Below are 26,755 nucleotides of genomic sequence, written 5' to 3'. Positions count from 1 at the left end.
CATAGGTTTTCTAGGGCGGTTGTCTTTATGGGCTAATTTGAGCTCATATACGGGGCATCTAATCGAATATGACATTATAGCGATGCAGTCTTTATGTTTACCAAGATTTGAGTGTTTTACCCCGCTTACTTATTGCTTTTTCCTGATGTTGCCAGAAGGCATCCTTTCCATTTTGTCCCCTATTTTACCTTTCAAACTCACCAAAGCCCACAATATGGTACGATTATTACTTGTAACTTATGTGCATCTATGTTGCATGCATAATTGACACGAATTATCTGTAAACTCATGTAGTCTACTACACACTCAGTCTACTTGTATTTGTTCATTGGACCAAATAAGGAGCTTTTGACGCATAAACACAAACTTTTACTCTATAAAACATCCTGTTGGCGCCAAAAAACTGGGATATTTGAACCAGAAACCGCTGTAAATGGCCTGGGATTCGAAAAAAGAGACCCAGACAAGTAGACTAGATGGGCAGTTAAAGCCCAAACAGAGAGACACATGTATCCCCTATACACTCTAAAGATAATTACAGCCACAAATAAGCCAGAGGTTGCCGGAGAATGTGAGAAAGAAACTCTTCTTTTCCCACCCACCGGCGAGAGGAAGAACTTGGCCCAGGGTCAGATGGTAAATACTTTTGGACTCACATTTGCGCAATTTTGACCATACACATTTAATAATTACACTCCATTTACTTTATCCACAGAATCCTCTCGTTTTGCTTCTCTAGTATGTGTTAATGTTCAGAAATCTCTTCTTTGGGCTAGAGAAAAGGGTTCTGGCCCCTAGAAATTTTGTTTTATCGCAGAAATCGTTTATATCTCGTACTTACGAGTCACGGTTTCACTATCGCAGCAATATTTTTGGGAATACACACGGATTTATCAAAAGTTGCGGACATGACCAGAAACTTGCCATAAATTTGCAAAATTTGGAGAGAAACTGGTCATTTGAACAACGATGCGGCTTCGCTGGGCGTCAAAAGGGCCTTAAGAGGTGGAAATACAAGCACGAACCCAGGAGGATTCAGACGGCAGTAGGAAGAAGAATGGATATCTTTTATCCAAAAGGTGCCAGAGCAGTTAGAATACGTCTGATACAAAATTCCAGGGGTAACGTGATATACGATCCTATTCTTAAGCGTTTTATGGTTTTCTACTACAAACAGGGCGTTCAGGTTTGTCTCTCTGTCCATGGGTTTCCATCTTGTTCTCATGGCAACATTAATATTGCAGGTTTTTAGAGGTTTCAGTGCCGTTGGAAGTAAGTTTGAGATTGCAAGGTCCAAGGCTCTGAGCTTTGCGAGACAAATGGCTGAAGAATACTACAACAGACTCCTCAAACGTCCAGTTCGTCTACAAGGTAAGTCCCAGTCCTCTCTGCACTTGTGAACATTAAATGTAGACGCAAAGCCGTTGGAATCAAATATTATCAACTACGATTTAAAGCTACAACCGGACTGTAATTTGAGTGGAGTTCGTGGCGTGTTTTTTGATGCAAAGACGAGTTCATGGGTTGTGAGATACAACGACGCCGGAGTTCGCAAGTACAAGTTTTTTAGTACGACAGAGTTTGGGTTTCAAACAGCGTATACCAACGCGATAGACTTTTTAAAATTCTCCCTCTACAGAAACCACCAGTTTTTGCATAGGAGACATCGCGTTAAAAAGGGAAGACCCGCTTTCAAGACATAGAATACCTTTTGAATAGAATAATAAATTACTAGACTATGTCTGTATGGCACTAACTTGTTGCCAGTGTTGTACCATTAATTTTTGTGCGCAGAGCATTGCTTCTCTTGCAACTTCTCTGTCTTTATTTCCAATTAGCTCCATGACCTTGTCCTTCACCTTGAGCTTTTTGCAAATCTTTTTTCCATTATGATACAAGCGTGCAAATTCACCAAGATCGAAGCACGCAATTGAAATTGTGGTTGGATCCGTTGACTTGTACAAAAGATCCACAAGCTTTGTAATGTTTGAGAATTCGTCTTGCTCAAACTTTTCAAAGTGGGCTGCCCAAAATTTTTCAGAGTGAAGAACAGACCATCTAAGGGTTCCCGTATTTAGTTCAGAACAGTATCTCTCGAAATTGCTCAGTTTGGAAGTTTTCGCTTCAAGTTGGGCGTGAAGTTTGTGAATGGTATCGTAAAGTTCTTCATCACGCCATTTGTCATACTCTAGCAAGGTGAGAGTTTGGGCAATGTTCATATCAAACATAACTTCTATACAATTCCAGCTTTGAAACAAGTTCTTGAACAAAAGTAAACAGACCCTTACGACCTTTTCGACCTTTGTTGAACTGAAAAGGGCACATAGTGCATGCACAATACCAATTTTGTAGAGTAACTCTACGTATTCCTCACTTCTTGAAATCAACCATATACAATATACAGCTTTGTATTGAGCGTTTGGATTAGCCTCTTTATCCAAGCTACTCTTGAGTAAATTCGCAACAGTTCCGTTCTCGATCAGTTTGCGATATTTATCTGTATGATAGTGTTTTAATGAATTGCCAGATTTATGCATGTATATATTGTAGGGGTATATTATGTCAGTAGGAGTGGCAGCTGGGTATCTAGAAGTTTGAGATCGTTTCTCCGAGATTCCATGGTTTCTTAAAATATACCAACAAGAGAGTAGTCTCTTGGTCTCAGTTATGCCTATTGGCAGATGGAAGAGTATTCTTCCTGTAGTACATTACAGACGAGTGATTATAAATGACATTATAGAAGGCCATTTCCATATAGTAACACCGATGACACCACCTATGCCAGGGGTAACTGACGCAGTAATTATACCATCTTGTGACGTTATGAATTTAGTTGCTTTCTGTATGAAATTTTCAGCATTTTGTTCTGTAGCAGAAGGTCCTCCATCAACTCCAATTATAGATGGAGCACCTCCGCTAGATTGAATACCACTTGGAGTACCACTAGAACTACCAGAGCCTGATCCCCCAGCACCAACAGCACCTCCTTCAGGTCCAATACCTTGTTCTTGAGATCCAGATCCTCCTTCACTACTACTACTACCACCTCCAGAACTGCCACTAGAACTTGTACTTGGAGAGGATCCTTGTGCAAGAGATGATTGACCAACACCGCTACTGGCAGATCCAGAAGTACCACTAGAATCACCTGAAGAAGCTGCAGGAGTAGATTCTTCAACTTTATTAGCAGCTTCTTCAGGGGCATGTTTACATCCAACAATTTCCAGTTCCTTGCAAATGTTGTGGAGTATCTCTTCAATAGTTTTATTTATATTATGAGAACTTGGTGTCTGTCTTTGCAGGGAATTCAGACCATCTCCTGTCCAGACATTGCTCTCTCCAGAAGTCCTCTTGAACCATGCACTTCCTGATCCTTTATTCACATATAGTAATAATGGCTTATTCTGATCATCACTTTTACAGAAGTAAGCATGTACACTTTTTATTTTGTTTATAGAACTTCCAGGCCATGTAACATCTTTCAGGTTGCTCTTTAATCTTTTAACGTTAAAACTAAAGTTAGCTTCACCTTTGGTTTGAAGGTGTAGATATGAAGTATATCCATTGGGCACATTTTTACTGTGCTGTTCAACTTGAACATTATTATGCCCATTCATTCCACAGCAATATCTACCTCTATTGGATAGATCCGCTACAACAATATTGTTTTTAATGCAGTTTTGTTCATCTAAATACTTGAGGATATTGTTTTCATTGATAGAGCGGTTCCTGGATAATTTCTTGTCAAATGTGTAATACTCTTTTGTCCCATTAAGAGGCACTAGTTCTATGATCAATGGATTATTTCTGCCACGATCAGTTGAAGAGTAGTATACATTAACATTCTTATATTGTGTGTTAATATCCTTTATATTAAATGAATATGCTTTGTTAGCATATAAAGCTGAGAGAACTCTCATGGAGTGGCCTTGGCCAAATGCATGAGTATATTTATCAAAGCCTTTGTTATAATCCGAACATGTCACCTGTACAGTATGAAATTTAGACTGCTCTTCACAATCTTTTGGAGGGGATTCTCCTTTTTTAACGGAAGGATGACCACAGTACTTGTTATCTTTATCGGCATTGAGGTTAACTATCACAACACTTTTGAGTTCATTATTGAGTTCACCTAATACTCTCTGATATTCTGGTAGATAAGCTGGATATGCAATCTTTGTATCTTCCCATCCGTTAGTAGTTTTTTCGTTTCGTTTAAAATAGTTGAATCTATCATCACCAAGACCAATGAGTAGTGGAAATGAATTGTACTCATCACGTAGCCAGTATACTACACACACCTTCCTATGATATTTAAGATTACCCCTTTCCTCAAATCCAGTTTGTACGGCACCATTGTGCTCAACCTTTTGGAGCTGGTAATAGATGGACCACCCCTCCCAATTGTCTGGAATTACGTGGTAATAAATTTTATAATTTTCCAGTTTCCTTTTCTCTTCATCTTTGTTTGAATCAACATAAACCTTTGGTTCCTCTTCTTTCCTGAGGGTGATAGTACACCCACAGGAACCCTTATATTTATACGTTCCCCAACTCTTATAAACTCCATTTTTACCATCAATAGTATCTTTACTAATATTTACATGTACATTCCATGTTACCATTTATTTATTCCTCCATCCTTACTCATACTATCTTCCAATTATCCTTCCATAATAGTACTCCATTAATGTCTCAACTGGTGTGAGCAGAATGGGCAGTATGGATGAATGTTGACTAGGGAACAAAAGTTCACAGATGGATCAATACCTACTCAATATGGTACATTCTTACTATCTTCTAATCATCCATTCATAGTAGTATTCCATTAGGCCAACCACTCAGTAACCATGCTAGTATCTAGAGTATCTCCATAGAGTCTCAGATCTGTCTAACCCAAGGATCTCCTTTAAAGTTTTTATATAGGCTATAACCCTTATATCCCAAGAAACCAGTTAACCCGGATCCTCCAAAAACAGAAGAGGCAACTAATGCTATACCAATAGGAGGAGCAAGACCAATAACAGGTTGAGGAGTAGGAGATTTAGGAAGTTCAGGGTTTTCTTGAAAAGCAGCTCCAGAGCCTTCAACTTGAGTATTAGTAGCTAGATCAGGTGAAAAGGTATGTTGAGAAGTTACAGTAGAACCTACTCCATCATATCCATCATCACCAGCTTCTCCTTTAGGTCCAGGGGGACCAGGAGCATCTTTTAGAGATGAGTCTTCTTCCTCTCCCCCAGTTTCTTCTTTGGATACTTGTTCTTCAGAACTACCTTCAGCACGTCCTGCTGTTCCTCTTTCTTGTTTAACAGTCTCTTTAGGACATTCTTTCAAGCCACAATCTCTAAGATAATTTATGAGTTCATTCCATTCTCTACAGCCAAGATTTCCAGAGTTCTCAGGTGTTATGCCTTTGAGACCTACTTTTTCCCACGGTTCATATGTATTACCATTACTAGTTGGCTTCTTGTACCAACTATTTGTTCCATTATTTCCATCCCCTTTCACATAGATGAGAACTGGATTTCCTCCGCAGTAAAATGCATAAACTGCTTTGACACCATCCATGGGAAAGGAAAGATCATCGGGCTTTATACGTCTTCTATTACTATGAGTATTAGTATCAGTATCTTTGAGATAGTATTTAATCTTTGCAACTTGATAATTACCAGAAATATAGTGTTCGTAATAATTGGCTTTTTTACGATGTTTACAAAAAACATTCTTTTGCTTAACAGTGATCTTCCGCTGATCAATACTATCCTTAATACCATGACAACGGCAACAATAAGGTTCTGTACTGCTAGCTCTAGAAGAGGATGTATTATGTGATAGATTCATGGTTACTGCGTTGTGATGTTCGCAGACTAGGTCGTCAAGTGTCCTTTCAATATCGCCATTGATGAGTGGAGGTACGGAAGTGTTATGAAGTGGACCAGTCCAATCTTTTCCACTATTACTCTTTCCATAGTATGTCTTGGCTCCACCTCTCTCTATCACTTCAACCATGAGAGCTGTAGTAGGTGTGCTATTAGTACCATTCTCATGCTTCCAGTAATAAGAAGAAACTGATAAGACACTAATGTTCATAGGAATTCCGTTAGTAGAATTGCCACAATCACCTTTAACTTCCTTTAGTATGAATGCTGTCTTTCCAGTAGAAGCACTATCTTCATGTTTGTACTTGCAGAAGCCAGGAGGGTCTTCATATCTTGTGACAGTAATGAGCTTACCAGTACCAGTAGTATATCCATAATAACTAGTACCCCCTTGATTAGTTGCATTTTTGTTTTGTGAGAGATCTATGGTTACTTCATCCATCATAATTACTAGAGTTATCGGAGCAAGTCCTTAGACCCACATATATCCTCTTCTCACTAGTCTAGTATCATCCTCCATGTTCAGAGAGTATGTTCCTTCAAAGCTCTGAGATCCATGAGAGTCTCAATGTGACCAAAGGGAGCATACAGTAGAGATAGACTCCCTCACAAGTAGCTCACCGTCAGGGTGTCTACTGTTTAGGCATTATCGTTGTACTTACCTAGTTCCAAAATATTTGCGATTGCGTATAGCTTGGCGGAGCTATCAATGGAGACTTTATTAATAACTTTAACAAGTGACTGCGTCTGTTCATCTGTAAATCTAGATCCTCCGTATGCTATAAACCCAGAGAGCAGAAACAGTGTCTTTTCCACGATCCTCTTGTCATGCTCGTGTGTCGCAATATCGTAGTAAATCTCAAAGACATCTCTGTCGTGCAAAATATCGAGCAGAATTGTATATATCGAATTGTCCACTAAAGGTTGGTATGAATGAATGTACGTGATGGATAATGAAGCGTCATTCCAGGAGTAGCATAGCTCCTCAAAGAATCGCTCTAATGAACAAAGAGATCCCCTCGGAGAGTATCATGGCACACACTCGGCGTGGCGCCAGAACCTCTTATGCCATTAGAGTGACAATAGGCCTCCATCATCGCCATGAATGCTAGAAAAACAAACCTCGGCAGACATCGCACAGATGTTCGAGTGAGAAGCTCCTGAGTAGCCCGGGGCCGCTGGCATAGGTTGCGTTTAGGAATATTTTAGAGATGAAATCGTCATTTTTGATAAATTCGCACTTTTGGATGGTATTGAGCGTCATAAAGTGCTTTAGGATCTCAACCGACTGCAAATCCAGGGCGCCCGAGTTTATCCATTCCTCATAGTCTGGAGTTACAAAGTCGTAACTTATCTTGCCCTTTAGCATCAACTTGTTCAGGGCCTCCGGCTCCATTTTTTACACACTGATCGTATGGTGCCGTGGTGACGGCGACCAAAGGGAGCTCGCGAGTTTCCAGATCTCCAGCCACAATGGCACTCCAAATGGTGAATATATCTGGTCTATAAGAGCTAAAGGCGTCTCTGGACGGAGGATTGGCGACTAGAGACCGGAAAGAGCCCATAAACATGAGGGGTACCTAGAAGGGTGTGTAGGGAGGAATTTTCCCCGTCCTTGTGGAATATCTCTGGCAGTTGCCATTAATGTGACTGGTAACTACAATTAGCGATTATAAGTGGACAACTATAAGCCATAGGAGGTCTATACAGGAGCAAGGAACAGCGGAACTATAACGGAGGACAAATTGCAATGTGTAGCCTAAATTTCACATACAAAGGGCATATCCTCATCACAATTCTCTGTATGGATAGTCAGGTAATGGTGCAACTGCATAGAATCTGAGAATCCCAAAGGATAGGGGAGTTGCTCACGACTGGGGTCGTAGGATGAAATTGGTGAATGCAGTGAGCCTACGCATACTAATGCAACATTTGGGCAGACAAATTCCTATCATATGAGCAGAATGATCTTACCAAGAGTGTGGCAGCCTTTTGAGTATAAGGGGGACAGGGATGGAATAGAATGCTAGGAGCAACTGTGGAACCCTTCAAAGAACATTCTCCTCTTGGAACGATTGATATCTCAGTCCAAAGAGCGGTGCAAGTCCTTTGACTATACCTTTTCTGCTAATGTGACAGTGGTTCCACAAGAGGGCATTTCTGTACAAAGCTCGTAAGTGGTACTGAAGAGATCTGGACTCCTTCATCTGGAGAGACATTTGGCCATGCCAGAGTTTATCTCAACAAGGACGGTAGAGTAGAGTTAGTTCTTTTAGTAACTACTTCATCTAGTGCTCCTAAGGAGTACTATCTTGAACTCCAGAATGGTAAATGGGTATCTTGTAATGACAAAGATGCCACGATTAAGAGTCTAGTTTCTACTGCAGAATGGATCTCAAACTTTGAACTTGACCTTTCATCAACCAATAGTACTGACGAATGCAGTGCCTTTGAGGTGGAACTACTGGGTGTTACCACTAGACAAATCTATCCTAAACCAGGGTACCTTTACAAAGAGATATGGGATGATAACAAGGAACTTCGGGATGTTTGGTAGATTAACCAATGCCGTTACCTTATTATTCACAAGAAGGAGACGTAGAACTTCTTGAGCTAGCATTTACATATAGTGGTTCACTAAAACAGGTTGGAAAGAGTGGTAATAAACAGAAGAGTCTCAGTGATTTCCCCAAGAAATTTAATGGCCTTAAAGTGGAACAAATAGTGCATCTGCTGAACGGTTTAGGCACTTGATTAATCCCAAGTTTATAGAGCCTCCAGAGACCCACTATGGGCATGATTCGGATAAAATGCTAAACTCAGTACAAGAAGCGGTATGAATTTTAGTAACAACTTAACACATTCGTGAAAAGATGAGACATGGACGGATCAAAGTGAAAAGGAATCCCGCTAGAGCATGCCATCCATTGCAACGATTCTATTGCACACTACCACAAAAGATAACTTTAAAACATTCACACCGTTGTATCTGTTGAATAGGCTCTATCCTAAGGGTATGCAACTGAAGCGAAGATAATTGTGGTTCCAACGAACAAATTAATCTGACCTCCAGGACCAGGGAATAATAGATGCAGTAGTGGGAAACTCACAAATATTTCTAGTTTCTAACTGGAAAACATCACCGAACAGTACACACATTGCCAATTTTCTTACTGAGGAGAGCGGTTTCAGGAGTATTTAGCTCTCTACCCCAGATATAGTCTGGGAATGGATTCTTTCCTTCCTTGACTTTTCTCGTAGTTGCGTTCATTCTTATCCAGTGAGAATGAAACATATTGCAATAATATACCTCTTCTATTTCTTGAGAGCATGTAGTTGTGGAGATAATAAAACTCCAAACTCCCAGGATAAAGCGGGGATACAAACCATTCCCTGCACGCTAGACTTATCAAAGAAAGATAATAGCAATATAGGCTTTGTTAGTAAGGATGACAGTGGAATAAAACATTGTGAATATACTCCAAAGAGCGGGAATCATATATCCTCAGTAACTGATGGTAAACTTTCTGTATGGACAGCTTCCGGAGGTGAAAAGTCTTTGCACGTTGCTTCATACTCTAGAGGTTCATCAAAGCTAGTTACTGTTGACGTAAAGTCTGATCATGAGACTACCTCGAAACATTTTGAGAGCAAGGGTGGTAAGTCCACTTCCCTCAGTACGGATCAGCTTAAAGAAAAACTTGACGCAATGAAGGCTGATGCAGCTAAAGACTATAAACTTGACCTAGCCAATGCAAATCTAGAAAAGGTGCTTGTAGACAAGACAGAGGATGGTGAATTGTCACACATTATGTACCATCCTAATGGGTACACGAGTGTTGTTTCCGTAATGGACGGTTCAAATGTTGTTTGGGAAGCAGGTCCAGGCGAAAAACTCTTACATGCTCGCGGATATTCCGTAAAGAATAGTTCCTGTATCTTACATCTTCGTATAGTTGGGTCTGGTAAAGAGACCCACAAATACTTTGAAAAGAGCAAGGATAAATGGAGTAGCACAGATGACAAGGGTTTTAAGAGTAAGCATGAGGAAATGAGGCCACTTAAGCAAGGTGAAACTGAAGATAAAAAGGCTAAAAAGAATCGTGTAGATGCTGCAAAAAAGAAACCTGTGGATGTTGTAGATGTAGAAAAACCTGATGAATTTATATGTAAGACCTTGAAATGCAGAATAGATGGTGTTGAAACTGTTTTGTGCTCACCATTTTGGGGATTAAAGGAGGTAAAGTGCGGTTCTACCAGTATATGGCAGGCCAAAAACAAAACTGATGAAAAGTGTGTTCTTCTAAAGATACATTCTAAAGATAATGGCCCAGTTATGGTCCACTTGACTAACGAATCTAACTCTAAGCTTTCAGAAAAAGCATTTCAAAAGGATGGCAGCAAATGGAACGATGTTTCTGACTACAATGCGGAAGTTAAAAAGCTTGCATTGGATCCTAGGTCTAACAATGACTTCACATTGGACCTTCAAAGCGAAGTTAATACTGATCAATATAATGTTTTTAAAACTAGTGCATTGGGAATGCCTATGGTTCTGTTTGTTCCAAACTCAGGACATCACGCAAAAAAACTTACTTGTGGAACTAGGGTCCTATATGAGCCTAATAAGGATGAAAACAAACGAATCTATTATGCTTGCATATCTAGATATAGTTCTAGTCTTTCCCTAGTCTATTTTGCTGTTGTAGATCTGGCAAGTACAACTGAATACTACTGTATTAACGAAGGAAATTTACCGTATACTTTGGATAGGGCTGAATATCTTGATCTGCTACAAAAGATGGAGAACAGACAGGTGTCATATAAGTATCTGGCTCACAGCTTGTCATCACCTGACTCAGGATGTAAAACTGTGGATTCATCAGTTGGTGACATACCGGCAAAGCTGCTCATTCCACCAACTGGAACTTGCTTGAAAAGGATTACAGATGGAAATAGAATTGTTTGGGGATCTGGTGGATATGGTGACGCCTGTGCACTTGGAATATTGTACCTTAAGGGAGGGAATTCCTCGCTTTTGCATGTACTCAAGATAAATGGGGGCGGTATGGAAGAACGATATTACGTAAAAGGAGGGAATGGATGGGAGGAATGTAGAGATACTAAGAAAGATTTTGCTGGTCTTAGAACATCTGAAAACCCTGTAAACTTTGAGTTGGACCTGAGTTCACAGAAAGATGATGATAATTTACAAGTGGTAAGCATGACAAGTTCTGCATTTCCAATGATGCTCTTTGTTCCAAAGGCTAACCGTGTCACAACCTCTGTGAAGTATGGTCAAGAAGAGGTACTTAAAAAGGTAGGCAGTAAGAAAAGGGTTGCCTTTGCTGCAGTTTACTTCAATGATGGTGATCCATTTCTCCTGCACATACTTCTTCGGGACTCTTCTAGTAAGCCTAAACCAAAGTACTACGAGAGAAAGAATGATAAGTGGAAATCTATAAACAAGAATAACTTTGACCCCAAGATAGGAACTATGTCTGTGTAAACTGGCCTGAAAATGTAACTAATCATACGTTTATCTATTCAGAAATCCTCTCTGGGGTGAGGAGTCATATAAATATCAAGAAAGTTTTCCCACTTGGAAAATATGAGAAAGCATGCGTTTAGTTTAGTAGTCAGATGTATAAATAGACCAAAGATCGTATAGACTAAGATTTATAGTTTTACAGGAGAACAATTCACGACAGGTTCTCCATGTCATTTTACATCAACAACACGACGAGATTCTGTCTCTGTTGTGTGGGTTATTTTAGAACGTAGCGTCTAAACACATCAATTGCCAATGCAGCAAAATCCGTCAATATGGCTGTGAGGAGAATCCTCTAAAATTTTATCCAGAATGCATGTACAAGGATATACAATTTATATTTCCTCAGATTAGCATGAGCTGACTTGAAATTACTCTGCGCAGTTTTTATGACAAAAGAAGGGAACTTTGCGTGATTTACTGCGGGATGACCTTGGCGTATCCCCTCTTTTGTTGACTAATCCCTTCGAGTTCTCCAATCGACATCGTCTTTCCTTCCATAACCTTTTGAACCTCCTTCCACTCTTTGTTCCCCTTTTTCTTCTTTTTAGTGGCAACATCATCATCACTATCCATGTCATCGAAGTCAGGATAACATTCGTCGTAACCGTCTTTCTTTTTATTCGTTGCCTTTCTCTTTAGGAGCAGATTTATAGGAAGACTGTAGTCAACAGTTTCATCGACAACTTCTATATATGCGTATGAGAGTTGTTAGGGTTTGAAGATTTAGGTTTACGGGAAATCAGAGGGTGCTATAGTTGGTTAAATTCGTGGTCCACATCCGTAGTACTTTGTACGGTGCGGAAGGGTATTACGTGGAAGTCCTTACAAACATGCATAAAACAAGAGAGTGTTTCTCTAGTACTGCCTACTGGCAGAATGTACTGCATTATGTTTAGAAGTTTCCGTGTGTTATTGACAAATTCTCAAATTTGGAAATACATTTAGCAGGATCTACTAAGCTCTCAATCTTTTCTTCATAGTTCCAAGTACATTCCAACAATTTCCACTCTTGAGCTCTATGTAATGTCTTTGCTGGAATTGACGTTTTGGGAGTAACCAATACCATTTCAGGTGTACCATATTTTCCGAGGTAAGAGTTGGCATATTGGAATCTCTCCAGTGGAAAGAGTACAGTCTCACTTCCATTCACCAACTTGGCAACCGTTATGTCGTGCTTTGGAACAACGAGTTGAACAGCATTGCCAGCAAAGGAATAGTAGAAGGACTTATGCAGTAGTCTATTCGGACTTGTAATATTTAGAGAAATATCTTTTCCGGATCCACTGACCATTGTCATAAATTTACCATTAAATTCTTTCTCAGTAATATCTTTCCATTCAGTGCCTCAACCGGTGTTAGCAGAGGATAAGCACAGATAGAAGCAAGTTTACAACAATGGAAAATTGGAAACGAATAAACAAAATTCCACTTATATAGACACCATATTTGATTTCCCTTTTCCTTTAAAACTATGAGCTTACCTTGTGTTTCAAAATATCTTTCATTTTCCTTCAATTTTTCTATAGCATCCAGGTTATACTCATCACTCTTGTATTCTCCAGCATTTTCAAAAATGTCATCGCCATCATCAACGTTGGCCATAGGTTCATCCTTTGCTGGTCTAAATGGTAATCTATCCTCACGTTTCTTTTTGCGATTTTCGGCATGCCAGGTAAAGGCCTCCATTAGTTCTGTTTTCACTCTATTGTCTCGGTAAGTATTCAAAACTTTCGGAACATTGGTATCAGACTCACTAGAAATTGTCATTGTAGGCACGTCGTTTTCTTCGGGTTCCAATTTTAAATTGTAGACATAAAAGTACCCATGATTGCGATTCTTTTTAAATTTATGGCCTCTTTTTAAAAGTTCCACGGTATTATCTATTTTTTCTTTGAAATGCCGGTTGTGGAGATTCGTGTGATAAAAAAAGTTTTTGTAAATGTAGAATCCAAGGTCTGTATGACCCATACCCGGATCCTCATCCTGAGTTTCCTTTGATGCGTGGACATCAGTTTTTTCCAGATTGCTCTTTACTTTATTCAAAAGGGTATAATCAAGACCCTTTACCATGTGAGTGTGTTCTTCATCTCCTCCCTGAGAATAGATGTAGAACATTTGCTAGACATACCATATAACGGGATTCTTCCTCAGTTTGTTTTTTGAGAAGCTGATACTCCTCCTCCACTTTGAGATATTCATCTTTCAATTGACTACGCTCCAAAGCACGGTCCCTATATTTCGTTTCCGAAGGCGCATCAGATTCCTCTCTGTAAAGATGTATTTGAAGGAATGTGAATAATAAAAATGTTAATTAGAGTGGTATATGCGGATTTTATGATAGGACGGAGTATAGCCATGAAAGAATGGTTTTTAGGAGAATAGTCTTTAGAATGGACCTTTTAGAGTTGAACAAGAGAAGTAAGAGTAGAAGAGTCAGTAGTTTCAGTAGTACTATCACCAACATAATCAGTACCAGGTATATCAGAATCAGAGTCTTTTCCTTTACCACCTTCAGTTAGAGTAGAAGCAGGAAGTTGAGCAGGATCAGGAGGAGCTCCGGCAGCAGGACTAGGTTGAGGAGCTTGGTCAAGTGAGTCATGTTGAGAAGTTCGTTCAGGGGATTGAGAAAGAGGATTTTGTTCTTGATCAGGTTCAGAATCAGTTTTTGGGATATCAACCACTTTAACTGCTTCAGTAAGTAATTTTCTAGCTTCTTGGAATATATAACCGAATGAACTCAGTACCCAAGCTAGTATCTAGAGTACCTCCATAGAGTCTCATATTTGTCTAACCCAAGGATCTCCTTTATAGCGATTATAGAGTTTCCATCCTCCAAAAAATGTTGCAGCGGATCCACCAAAAACAGAAGAGACGATTGACCCTAGACCAACAGCTCCACCAACAGCAGCAAGTCCAATGGAAGGTTGAGCAGTATTCCATACTATAGCGGAGATGAGTGATATAAACATCGCAATGATAAGCTGCCAGAATATAATCCAGTAACTAACATTTGACCAGTTATACCTCTCAGACAACTTAGTGAAGACGTAGTAGTAAATGCAAACCTGAATACCAGAGAGAGGAATTCCCATATTGAAAAAGGCGGCATTGTCGCTACCAACAGTCATTACAGCTGCCACATTAAGTCCATAGATAAATGAGACGAAGACGATAGTCCAATAGTAAAAGGTGAGATTTCCCTGCTCTCCTCCGGAAGTGAATGCATAGAGAAGTAAAGTGAATGATAGGCATAGTGCTGTGTTAGTAAATATGGCCAGAACTGTGAAAAAATCCTTGTTGTCCTTTGAGCCACCTGTCTTTAGTGCTGTAACAGTTACAATAGCCATTCCAGTAAACGTTGCCAGTTCCATAGGATTATGGACCATGTTAATGAAAGAACTGGCATACTGCTGCGGAATTTTAAATCTATCCATTGCAAACTTTGCTCCAGTTAAAGCCACACGGAGAGACTGCAACAGAGTCAGCCCTGCCATAAACATGGCCCATTTTTGAGTGGTACTTCCATCCTCTGCCATCTGTCATCTTGTAATCTTACCTGTCGTTCACACCATTATATACCATATCATTGGCCATAAGTTGAAGATACTCCTCCATTCTCTACTAGGGAGTTTAGTGTTCCAGTATTCCTTGTCATTTCAAGATGCATGTTTAAGTAGCTCACATCCTTAAGGTTTCATAGGTGTCATCATGGTAGTATCATAAGTGTCCATGTTTAGGTAACTAATAGTTCCATCTGCTGATACCTTCTCTGGTTTCTAAATGAGCTAACAGTGTGCTCATGAAAGACGGTCGGAGTCCAGAATAGGCATCAATGCTTAGCATATCATAGTCCCTAGTGATTGCCTATACTCCTTCACTTCACTATGGACACAGTCTCCCATCTTGCTGTTGTTGCATTGTACAACTCGATGCTTGGCATATCCTAATGGTAAATCATTCATCTACGGATGAATTCGTATCACTCTTCCATTCATTACACTCATTCCATAGTGATATACTACCTAGTCTACGACATCGGTAGGTCACCTGTTTTAGTATTCCTTACAGTCATACTTGCACAGTGAAGAATCTACTAGACAGAAGAGCTCCTTTCAGTCACTCATGCTCACTCTGTTCGCATTATGCTCATCCACATTACAGTGAACTCGCCATTACTCCCCTCGGCTAGAGCCTTTGTTAGTATGCATACCAGGCTCCCTCTGTAAACAATCCATTCTAAACATAAATCCTCGTCCAACTCCTCTTCCAAACGGCATACTCATAGAAATGTATAAACAAACGTTTGTTCTATTCTGCGATAGCCAGTCGCACTTCTCTTATCGAGCCTCTTGTCTTTATTCCTACGAGTTAGTATTAATTCCCGCAAGTTGAAGAGGAATGGAGATTTCATCCTCATGATGATTCTCGCGGAAACACACAAGGAGATTAAGGGGATAAACTCCTCAGAGTTGCTCATGATGGGAGTCTAGTGAGCCACAAGATCTTGGCTGTGCTTCCTGGTCACAGTTTCATCTTACCTGTTCTTTAAAACCGCCGAGGGTATCCCTACTCGCTTGAAAACGGCAAAGTCAGAGCCTTTTGGCGCCATTTCTGTCCTCGTCGACTTTAAATTCCAAGTGAAGGCCCCGTGTGGAGCTCCGCCTTCCACGTTCAGCTTCCAGTTGAAATTTTCGCAGATTTGGCAGGCTTTCAATTTACAAACGTGTAGGTAAGTTTAATGTGTGGAATTTATGCTACGGTGAATGTAATTGGCACGGCGAACCGATCGGCGATTCCTAGTCGCCCCGGTGGCATCTCTAGGACCCAATGGAGGACAGAGGTACCTGGAATATTAGATATAGAGGAAAATTAAGGGTGAATCCGAGGAAATTTCCGCGTTACATGGCCAACGGAACGCCAAGCGGTGACCCTTTTCTCTAAACTCTTTATATGTGAAGAGTTGCCGTGATAATTTGGTTGAGGGATGTAGATTATGGATTATTCTATCGGATAAATGGCATAAGTGCCAGACAATGGAGGATGGAGCGAATGCGAACCTAATGAGAGGATATAAAGGCAAAGTGATGAGCCATGGAGCCTATGATAGTAGCTGTGAATGTAACTCTCAGAGTACATCCGGCAGATACTCTGTGAGGTCTACGGAAAGCCGACATTTGCTCCAAAAGAGCCTCGTGCCAAGTTGGTGGAAGGAGGGAGCAAAAGTTGTAGGAATGAAGAGATGTGAAGAAAAGGCTCCGGAGAATGGGAAATGAAGGCTTTGTAGAGTCTACCAGACCTGTATAATGATTATGAACGTATTCCAGAGAAATAGGCTCCACGACATCCTGGGATGTTCATCTGACATTATGGAGTGGAATCTACACTGTAGCTCTACGAAACTTGCAGGACCAGTTTCCTACACCTTATTCATCCTCTCTATTCCAGTGCATGTCTGGATGGTTTTATTACGTGACAGTGCAGTTTGATAGGTAGCAAGCGTTTGGATGAGAAAATACCTAGAGGATTATGCACTGTCTAGTCTGATTGAGGGATTCATAGAGGAGTTTTTACTATTCAAATTTTGCAACTATAAATGTGAAACCACGGATACTATGGATGGGTTTTTAGTAACCTTACACTATGATAATTAGTGTGAATTTTAGAAATGGTATGCAAGTGTAGAAGTACAGTGTGGCTATTTGACGTACAGAAGGACAAGTGTGGCACAGTTTTATCCTTTATAATTTAGACACTATTGCCACATTTACGCGCTTCCACACCAAACCATTTCCAGATTTGTGCATGCATGGTTGGAGTTTTGAGTGCTTGATGGAACGCTTGTGGATAATCCTTACAGGAACACTTGTGTTTTGACAATCTTAAATCAATGGAACTATTTTCCATACTATACATACTTTTAATACTGCAGATTTCTTGGTCTGCAGATGACGAAAAAAGTAAGAGAGAAGAATCCTCTAGAGTTGCTCCTTCAAAAGAACCTCCAAAAAATCCTACTGGTATAACTCTTGACATTGATAAACTTGACCCTAGCCAGTTTTCATTTAATGAATACTATTATGACGGAGTTCATACCCAGATTATTGTTCCACATGAGGGTGTTACTGTGATAAAGGTTCTCCAGTCGTTGCTTACCATATGGATGATCCGATCCTATGAAAAATTTGAATACTGCAAGATATACATGAAAAATGGAAAACCTCATATTGTAAGTGTTACAAAGAGTAACCGCAGTGGTGTAAAGCATGCAAATTATTTAAGGGCCGTTGGTAGATGGAAAAACTGCGATGATCTTACTGAGCAAATTAATAAGCTAAAGGTACCAATATCATCGGACGAAGATATGATATTTAACCTTGTGGAGTCAGAAAGTAACAGAGAATGTAATATATTTGCGACTAACATAGTAGGATCTCAGGTGCGATTTTATTTTCCCAATCCTGGCTATACATCTACCAAAGTTGTTTATGGGACTTCCCTTGTATGGAATTCTACTGGAGACAAGAGGTGTATTGCTTGCGATCTCTATTTTGAAAATGAGAAACCATCGTTTGTCATCCTTAGTATCAAAGATCATGGACATGTGGACCACATATATATTGGCAAGAATGCTGACGAATCTTGGGGAGATTCAAGAGAAGATGATACTACCAATGATGAAGTTATGCCATCAATTTGCCACGAATCTGATGATAAAGCAGGAGCCCATGGAGATTCTGGAAAGGACCCACAGAAAATTGATTTCACGACTACATCGCCATCAAAGGATACCACCACCAATACTGGTAGGAAGCTTGGCCGTATCGGAAAGAGAATAGGATCCTTCAGATTTAGGACACATTCTTTTAGAGTTCCCAGACCAACAAAACCCGAAGCTTCCACGGAACGTTCTGAAGCCTCAGAGTCGTCTCGCGGAGCTTCTGAAGATCTTCATGGAATAGATACATGGAGAAAAGATGTACTGGAAACTAAAATAGCTTCAGGATCAGAGTCATTGGATAGTGAACCTGGAAAATCCTCAAGTTCATCATATTATGATGTATTTAGTGAAGTTGAGTGTACATCACCTGTGTTCGAACCAGCCGTAGTCAGACCAAAGGTTAGAACTGAACCAAGGAAACCGGATGGAATCCCTACACCAACTATGTATTCACCTCAACCAAAAGAATTAGTTACAGCACAGGAAGAACCAGCCAAGCGATTGGCTTCAGAGACTTCACCTACAACCCCTACACATTTGTACGCAACATCAGATTTAACTACACTTAACCTTCAATTTCCCGACTATACAAGTTGTAAGTCCTTCAACTATAACTGTGAAGGCGTTCAAACAAGGTGGACAATCCCGCTAAATTGCGTCATTACAAAGCTCGTTAATATCCGTTCGGAGATTTGGAATGCTAAGCCCGGTGAAGAATTTGTATACACAAAAGCATATCTTAACAAAGATGGCCAACCGGAAATTGTCCTTGTTGTTGTAAAATCAAAGGATAGTATATCCAAAAAGTACTATAAACATAAGAACGGTCTTTGGCCACGGTCTAAGAAATGCTATAGTGAAAAAATAAAGACATTGAAGAGTTTTACACCAAAGAAGGGAGAGTTTACCATTATATTAGGGGATGAAAATGAAACTGCAGAATGCAACATATTTAACGTTACGATTTTGGATACTCAGGTTCGTGCTCTGATCCCCAAACCTGGAAATCATGCTATATTAGTTGTGCATGGTGAGCATACCTTATGGAAGGCTGAAAATAACAAACACTGTTTATTTGCTTACCTTTATTTCAAGGATGAGCTACCATACTTGGTTCGTATGAAAATCAGAACGTTAGAAGGATCTGAACACAAATTCTTTAAAAAAGACGCTGAGAAATGGGTGGAAATAGCACTAGAAGACTTTGTTTCGGATACCTCTGCTGGATTAGTTACACATATTGACAATTCTCTGGCCGATGACATAATATCGAGCTAAATTTCTCCATGGTTCAGCTGATGGTAGCCAACGCCAACTACATTCACCATTGTCATTCCTTCATAATTACATTTATATTCAGACAACATGGCCACTGTGTTGCCTACCAGTACCAAGGCTGCAAAGCAGGCCTTGTATACTCAAAGAGTTGAGGCAGACGAGAGTATACCGCCGAACCAAACTCTCTATATAAAAAATTTGAACGATCGCGTTAAGTTGGATGTTTTAAAGGGGGATCTGCAGGACCTTTTTTCAAAGTACGGCACTATACTTGACATTGTTGCCATGTCTTCATTCTGGCGCAAGGGACAGGCTTGGATAATTTACAACGACATAGAGAGTGCGAAAAAGGCTATGGAGGAATTGCAAGGACACATGTACCATGGCCATGCCATGCATATAAACTTTGCACTTGAAAAGAGCGATTTAATTTCCAAGGCAGATGGAACATTTAAAGAGAGAGAAAAGGGACCAAAGAAGCCTAGAGCAATAAAAGAAAGGGAAGAGAAGCAGAGGCTTTTATTTAAAGAAATGCAGAGAGATTTTATCACGGGAAACCTTGATGGAATGGCCCATGCAATCCCACATCAAGATGGAGTATCGCAATTTAACCCAGAAACCGCAAAGGCGCTTGCAGCTGCACAGGCTAGGGCTGCGGAACTTGCTTTGGCATCTAAAAGAGCAATTCAAAGCGCCAAAGGTGCAAATGCGCAAAGGAGAGGAGGTTTTTCTGCGCCAGTTATTCCTAATCGTACCTTATTCGTGGAATCTTTGCCAGAGGGTGTTACTACAAACGATGTAATTTCACTGTTTTGTCGCATGCCAGGGTATATTGAAGCTAGAGTCATCCCTGCACGTAAAGTGGCCTTTGTGGACTTTGACAATGACATGAATTCTGGATATGCTATGCAGACACTTCAGGGTCAGACAATTAACGGAACCATGATTTCAATAAGCTACGCAAAGCATTGAATTATAATTGTTAAACATTGTATTATTTGTACAAGGTATATTAAGAAAACAGTTTTGTAAACAGTGCTTCAATCTGAGCCACCGAACAACCATATGATCTCTTTATAAATCGTGCAACGAGCAAGGTTTCCTGAATGTTTGAACCTTTTACCCATACTCTGCAAATTTATTGTGTAAATTGTAACGAATTAGGTGTACAAATTGCAGATAACCTACCTTCCGTTTAATCCAACGGCAATTTCAAACTTTAGTTTACTGGCACATTTTTTTAGAATGTAACATTTGTCCCTAGATAACCTGAATGAAAGTGTTAGTGAATAGTTGAAAAAAGTTGGAGAGATTAAGTGAATGCAATGGTAAGTCTGTATTTTGTATGCAGATTTAGTCCTTGGAATGGTAGTACTCTGTATGAATGTGTCATTGTGACCTAACATTCTGTGTTATTCCTGTCTGAAATCTATGGTTAGTGATGCCTTATAGTAGAGAATCCATAGACTCCTAAATCTGTCTAACCCAAGGGTCTCCCTTATATTTCGTATAGAACTTAAATCCCGCAAAGCAAGCCAAGGCAGAAGTACCAATAATGCCAGTAGGTACTCCTATAGCTATACCAGGATTAGTAGGAGTAGAGCCTCCACCAGAAGGGGCTAAGGCTTCTTGAGCAGCAGTAGCACCATCTTCGGTAACATGTTGTTGAGTAGTTCTAGAAGATTGAGCAACAGCTTTTTGTGCTTGTTCAGGTTCAGAATCAGTAATTTTAGTATCTTTTTCTGGAGAAGCAGCTTGTTCAGGTTTAGGGAGTCCCTCATGTTCCCTTGTATCAGCTCTAGTTTCAACTTCTCTAACACTATCAGCACCAGCAGTGGCAGGTTTAGATTCATGAGTAACTCCACCATTAAGACCAGCAGCCTTTTGTTCAGCAGGTTTATCTTGGGGTTTTTTAGGAGCAAGAGCAGAAGTAATATATTCAATAGCATCGCTAGACCATTTAAGAGCATCCTTTAGCTTCAGGTGTTTCATCTCCCAATCCATTGCAGTAGCAACATCTCCGGCAACCAATTCAGCAAGACCTTCTTTGCCTAGTCCAAGCTCGATAAGAGCATCAACCGCTTTACATAGCTCTCCTTTACCTTCAGTCTTCTCTTCAGCGTCTCCAGGACCACTTCCAACAACGGAAAGTTCAGGAGTAAGTTGAGGTGATTGTTTAAGAGTGCCAGGACATTGAAGTTTTATATCATTCTTAATATCCTTGAGAACACCCTCAAGATCATCATTAGAAGCTTTTCGTAAAGGTTCTTTATCTAACTTGTCAGACTTATATTCTTTCCACTCATCACCGCCATTTGGGCCAGAGTTCTTGTACCACATTCTAGTTGTTCCATTTTTACTCTGAACATGAACAAGGAAAGGTGTGTTGACACTATCACACTTCTCAAATAAAACCACCACTTTCTCAACCTCCCATATTGGAGACTCGTTCTCGCCTAGCTTAGGTCCATCCGTGAAACCAGTTACAGCAAATGTCTTATTTCCTCCATAAGTGTGCTGAAAGGCAGTAAATTCATTTATATTAAGTAGAGGATGCGTAATAACTTGTATATCCTTAGGAAAACCATGACCGTAGGTTACACAGTATGGGTTATCATAGTCAGTTTGTTCAGAAACATCTATGATCACTGGTCTGAAAAGTTTACATTTTTGTCTGTGGAGCATCTCTGGAGATGCAGGGTCCAGCCCTATCATACTCCATTCCTTGTTGCCTGCTTTTCCATCATTACCAAGAGAAATTTGCATACCCAAAGCGGTTACTTCCGTACTTCCAGCATATACCTCCATGAGTAGGGGTCTCTTACGTTCTATGTCTGCATCCCAGTAATATACTGTGAGATGAGGAGTTTGTTGGTCGAGTGTAAGAGGGTCATAGTTTTCATCATATTCACTACCTCTCCACTCAAGATTTGTGTCTTTGTAGTTCACAACGTTTACGTCACTAGTGTATTCATGCTTGTACTTGGTATATCTATTGGCAAAGCTTTCCTTAGAAACTTTAACCTCATATTGTCCACAAAGTTGACAAGAGTAATTACCATCCTCAGAAATATCAACGAAATGAAGCTTATAGAATTTGCATGTAAGTTCATTGAGCTTTTTCTCAAGATTGTCAGTCGGATCATATCCATTATAAAACTGGCTACCATCAATATTCTTCCATTTAGTGTTTGGTTTGTCTTTATGTTCTCCTTTATTATCTGCATCCGCATTTTCATACCAGTGATTCTTACCACCATCTTGGATTCTAAGTAAAAGAGGTTTGTCTATGTGCTCATCATTTTTGTCATATTTAGCGCTATAGTAGGCATATACATCAGTTATCCCACTGTTTTTACCAATAAGGTTAGATCCTCCATCCGCGTATTCAAGTTCTTCTCCATTATATTTTATGTTATAGATATTCCGTACATTACTCTTATGATGACATACCTTGAAATGTTTATCCTCAGTAGGAGTGTATACATTAGTTATAGCAGCGTCAAAATATCCGACACAGTTGCATTTTCCTTGTGGACCTCTTTTCTCTCCGTATGGACATTTCTTCTTTATGTCGATGGTAGACATTCATAATGCTACATTCTATTCTCCCACCTTAGTTACTTCAAATCATGTCATAGCACTGTATAGTCATTCATCCACATTCACTCTATTCATCCTCCCTCACAACTAGTTCACTGTTTGGTAGTATGGAGTACGTTCCATCATCCATAAAGACTAGTTTAGCTACACCATAGACCCATTACACTCATCCATACTGCATGCAAAGACTTACGAGACCGCATATGTGATTGGCACATCAAATGTGACTCCATCCATGAGCTGCCCAAAGTAACATTCATTGGTAGTCCACTGTTTGACTGAATCTGCATCTATGCATGATACTTCTGTTGGCATTTCATAGCGTGGGTAGTGGCGAGTTACTTGACAAAATATAACGTCGCCTTCATTCAACTCTGGTTTGTTCCTCTTGGTTGCCCCTCTAAAATCCTCAATGGACATTATCACTGCCTCGCACAATGCTCTAATGTTTAGGGTGTAAAAATCTGTATTCTTTGCCGTAATTATCCCAATCACATGGTCTCCCACCGTCGGATAGTACTAGAGAAAATGGATTAGATGGATGGATAAACTTACAATATGAGGTGGTCTGAATATGCCCTTGGGACACTTTTTGGCGTCTTCAATATTCTTGAGGGGTACAAGCAGTCCTTGCATTTTGTCTCTTGTTGTTTATGCAGACTAATTTATGCTCACTTGTGAAGCTACCTCCACTGGGAAACCTGTGCCTATTGCAGCTTCTCCGAGTTGTAGTTTTACGGAATGCAACAGATGGGTCCTGCTAATCTCTTTGTGGTACTTTTATGGGCCAGGGTAGACTGTCCCCTTGTAGCTCGTAAACAAGATAGGAAATTCTTCCCCTATTTTGAGTCGTCTCTGAAAACTTGAGAATCTTCTTCAGCCGGCTTCCGGGGGTCAATAAGCGTTGCGCAGGATATTCTACAACCAATTATTCACTGGGCTCTGTGGATACCTGTGGCTGTCTCTCTGGAACCTCTAAATGCTGAATTTGGTCTTGGAGTCTCGGCAAGTTCTCGGCTCTTTCCGGTAGGTTTATCAGAGGGTTTCGATTGTTGTCAGCGACCTGGGCGTTCAACTTCTTGTCATACTCTTCCAAATCGCTGAGTTCTACGTTTACGAGTCCACCTTTAAGTTTCTCAAGTTCCTCGTCGATATCTTCATGTAGCCAGCCGCTCTCACTGAATCCTCGTTTCCTTCGCTCCGTACTGTTGCTTAGGCCCATAAACTCTCTGAAACTGATGCTAGGCCTTCCGCTGCCTATACCTGGCCCTTGATTGACGCGATCTGTACCGTAATTGTCACTATAACGACGATTTATACCTGAGAATCCAGCGCCTTGAACGATAAAAATGTCCTGCTGTCCTGGTCGCCTCGTGGTGCCTTCGCCTCCGTCGGGGATGACGTCAACCTCAAAAAAGTTGCGGTAGTCGCCCTCAAAATCAAAACTTTCGTCGTCTCCCTCCTCGTCCTTGTCGATGTAGTCGGATGTGTCGCCCTTTTGCGGCATCGTGATCTGGTAGTCGTCCACCTCCTCATCGTCTGGCTCTACAGGACCGTCATTTGATGCTGGACTGTCGTTTATAGGCGGATTTTGGCCACTGGGAGCGGGGTGGTCGGATTCAGGGCTCCCCTGAGGTGCTCCGTTGGGATCCACCGCCTCCAGGAGCTCAATGGAGACAATTATTACGGAAATTACAAGGTATATGGATGTCATTGTTAAAGGATCTGGTTTACGGATCTATGTCGCATCTTTGGCGTACAGGTGATGAACGAGACAGACGGGGAGACCGATGAGCATAATGCGAACGGAGTGGGCATGGGCGAATGAACGACTATATTTCCGTAGCAAAGCGGAGGACTAGAGCGACCATAGGCTTTAGCCGGAGGGAGCTTTATGGCGAACGCAGTGATCAGTATGAGAGTATAGACAATCACCAGGGAGTATGGAAGTGCTAGGCATATGTCCATAGACCATATGTCTTTAGAATCCACAGCATCCCTAGTCGCACAATGGAGTCAGCATGCACAACCATCTTTAAAAGCGCAAGCTTTGTCGTGCTGGATACCACAGGAATACACTTTTTTTATCATATACAATGGCAGAGTATGAGTATCATGCCCCTCTTCCATGCTTGTAACAAGGTAACCATACTATCCTGGAACCATTTTCTGGACTATTCTTGGCAAGAGTTTGCGAGGAGAGTGTGAGGAAACTTCATAGTGGCTACATAGGCAAAAGGATGGTGAGGATATGAGCACCCAGGAGATTAAAGTAACTTGCGGGAATCCTGCCTTCTGGGAATCTGACATGGTTGAGCATATACAGACACTTTATAGCGAAAAGGAAACTATTGCGACGGAGAAAATATAATGAAATGTACAACACTGAGCTCTGGTTAAGACAAATATCGGAATGGAGAGACAGGAGAAAGACGAACTAATTTGCTCCGTTGATGAATACACAATAAAACCCTCTTATTATGGGACCTTTAGAGGAAAGCTCCCCGTAAAACTTATGGATGGAAGGTGGGCTGTGAATAACAATACGAGTACCCATGAAGAAGGAATCTCGCTCATATGAGAAACAACTCTCTTACGGTAGACCCATTTTATTCCTACCATACACCTTATTTTTTGTAAATGGATGAAAGATGAAAGTAGTGGTTATCCCCTCAGTATCCTCTTCTTCCTCCGGAACACGTTAGGGTGGGGTGTGCATGAATGGTTCTCTTCAGAAGCCTTCCACGCCGTAGAACTTTTGCAAACAAGAGTACACTTCCGTTTCATTCTGTATAGGTTCGGAGGAGGATGAAGGTTTTTGCCATACTCTATCTGTTCCTTCTTGTGGAACTATGTCATGGTGGAGATGGAAAGAAGGGAGACCAGAAGCCGGAAGATCTTGACAACGACCCTAGTGATCGACCAAGGGGTAGTTATACAAGGCCATCTACTAATATGACTGGAGGAAATGATGCTACTCTTGATCTAGCCAGTCCTACTGTATCCATTGGTAAATCCTTCGAGTACGATTACGATCATGTCCAGACCAGAATGGTTCTTCCTGGAGACAGTTTCAAACTCACAAAGATTGTAAACGGTGCAGAAGAGGTTTGGAACGGTGGTACAGTTGGATTAGGTCTAACCCTTGAACTTGCTGACAAGATTATGTTCTCTGCTGCTAAGGTAGATGAAGCTAGTGGAAAGAGCGAAGTCCCTGAAAATCATGATGGACAGAATGGAGTTCAACGTGAGGAAGTCCCTGCTGCTGACCTATCTGACCAAGTTCCTGATACAGAGTCTGAAACCAAGATTCTTCTACAAGGTACTCCTGTGGCTCAAATGGCTGAAGATGCTATAGATGCTTCTCAAGATAATGCTACTCAATCTGAAGCTGCTCAAGGATCTCCTGCTCTTCAACCTCAACCTACTCCTGTTCCTACTCAAGCTTCTACTGCTCTTCCTGAAACTCTTGGATATTCTCGTGATGACTCTCACGGAACTTCTTGGGTTGAACCTACTGTCTTTGGAGGTCTAGCTACCGTTGTATCCGGAATAGCTGGCTTCGCGGGATATAAGTACTATACGAGTCATAATGGAGATCCTTGGGTTAGACAGATTTGGCAGATGCCCACAAAGAGTCGAGATTTTTTAGAACTATTTTAAGGATACGTAAAGTGCCATTTGGTTACGGAATGTGACGGAACCTACTAGAGGATCCATTGA

At 40.7% G+C, this 26,755-nt stretch overlaps 8 protein-coding genes and 1 pseudogene across 8 annotated transcripts; 5 read left to right on the top strand and 4 right to left on the bottom strand.

Annotated features, from left to right (window-relative positions):
* Positions 1-632: 632 nt before the first annotated feature.
* BEWA_016920 (conserved hypothetical protein) lies at positions 633-1,703 on the top strand (the record flags this gene model as incomplete). The annotated part of the gene is made up of 3 exons (XM_004831408.1): positions 633-1,186; positions 1,245-1,371; positions 1,414-1,703. The coding sequence occupies exons 1-3, from the start codon at positions 749-751 to the stop codon at positions 1,701-1,703; spliced, it is 855 nt and encodes a 284-aa protein (XP_004831465.1). The 5' UTR covers positions 633-748.
* Positions 1,704-1,736: 33 nt separating this feature from the next.
* Positions 1,737-7,275, bottom strand: BEWA_016910 (vacuolar ATP synthase subunit H, putative; the record flags this gene model as incomplete). Its single annotated transcript, XM_004831407.1, has 3 exons — positions 1,737-2,497; positions 6,542-6,796; positions 7,002-7,275. The coding sequence occupies 3 exons, from the start codon at positions 7,273-7,275 to the stop codon at positions 1,737-1,739; spliced, it is 1,290 nt and encodes a 429-aa protein (XP_004831464.1).
* A 1,890-nt stretch (positions 7,276-9,165) lies between these two features.
* On the top strand, positions 9,166-11,388 carry BEWA_016900 (annotated as a pseudogene).
* A 459-nt stretch (positions 11,389-11,847) lies between these two features.
* On the bottom strand, positions 11,848-16,066 carry BEWA_016890 (conserved hypothetical protein; the record flags this gene model as incomplete). Its single annotated transcript, XM_004831406.1, has 5 exons — positions 15,972-16,066; positions 15,735-15,794; positions 13,562-13,700; positions 12,915-13,527; positions 11,848-12,119 (listed from the first exon to the last, which is right to left on the bottom strand). The coding sequence occupies exons 1-5, from the start codon at positions 16,040-16,042 to the stop codon at positions 11,848-11,850; spliced, it is 1,155 nt and encodes a 384-aa protein (XP_004831463.1). The 5' UTR covers positions 16,043-16,066.
* A 1,254-nt stretch (positions 16,067-17,320) lies between these two features.
* BEWA_016880 (signal peptide containing protein) lies at positions 17,321-19,429 on the top strand (the record flags this gene model as incomplete). Its single annotated transcript, XM_004831405.1, has 1 exon — positions 17,321-19,429. The coding sequence occupies one exon, from the start codon at positions 17,321-17,323 to the stop codon at positions 19,427-19,429; it is 2,109 nt and encodes a 702-aa protein (XP_004831462.1).
* Positions 19,430-19,516: 87 nt separating this feature from the next.
* BEWA_016870 (U1 snRNP protein, putative) lies at positions 19,517-20,401 on the top strand (the record flags this gene model as incomplete). Its single annotated transcript, XM_004831404.1, has 1 exon — positions 19,517-20,401. The coding sequence occupies one exon, from the start codon at positions 19,517-19,519 to the stop codon at positions 20,399-20,401; it is 885 nt and encodes a 294-aa protein (XP_004831461.1).
* A 33-nt stretch (positions 20,402-20,434) lies between these two features.
* BEWA_016860 (conserved hypothetical protein) lies at positions 20,435-23,452 on the bottom strand (the record flags this gene model as incomplete). Its single annotated transcript, XM_004831403.1, has 3 exons — positions 20,435-20,559; positions 20,618-20,698; positions 23,226-23,452. 3 exons carry the CDS (start codon positions 23,450-23,452, stop codon positions 20,442-20,444), a joined length of 426 nt encoding a protein of 141 aa, XP_004831460.1. The 3' UTR covers positions 20,435-20,441.
* Positions 23,453-23,463: 11 nt separating this feature from the next.
* Positions 23,464-24,746, bottom strand: BEWA_016850 (hypothetical protein; the record flags this gene model as incomplete). Its single annotated transcript, XM_004831402.1, has 3 exons — positions 23,464-23,551; positions 23,588-23,950; positions 23,985-24,746. The coding sequence occupies 2 exons, from the start codon at positions 24,744-24,746 to the stop codon at positions 23,927-23,929; spliced, it is 786 nt and encodes a 261-aa protein (XP_004831459.1). The 3' UTR covers positions 23,464-23,551; positions 23,588-23,926.
* A 1,241-nt stretch (positions 24,747-25,987) lies between these two features.
* On the top strand, positions 25,988-26,695 carry BEWA_016840 (hypothetical protein; the record flags this gene model as incomplete). Its single annotated transcript, XM_004831401.1, has 1 exon — positions 25,988-26,695. The coding sequence occupies one exon, from the start codon at positions 25,988-25,990 to the stop codon at positions 26,693-26,695; it is 708 nt and encodes a 235-aa protein (XP_004831458.1).
* Between the last annotated feature and the right edge of the window lie 60 nt (positions 26,696-26,755).

Source organism: Theileria equi (assembly GCF_000342415.1).
Source record: "Theileria equi strain WA chromosome 4 map unlocalized gcontig_1105471998858, whole genome shotgun sequence".
In the NCBI taxonomy this organism is placed as follows: Eukaryota; Apicomplexa; class Aconoidasida; order Piroplasmida; family Theileriidae; genus Theileria; species Theileria equi.
Note: the sequence above shows the minus strand (reverse complement) of the source record. Positions and strands in the feature narration are given on the sequence as shown.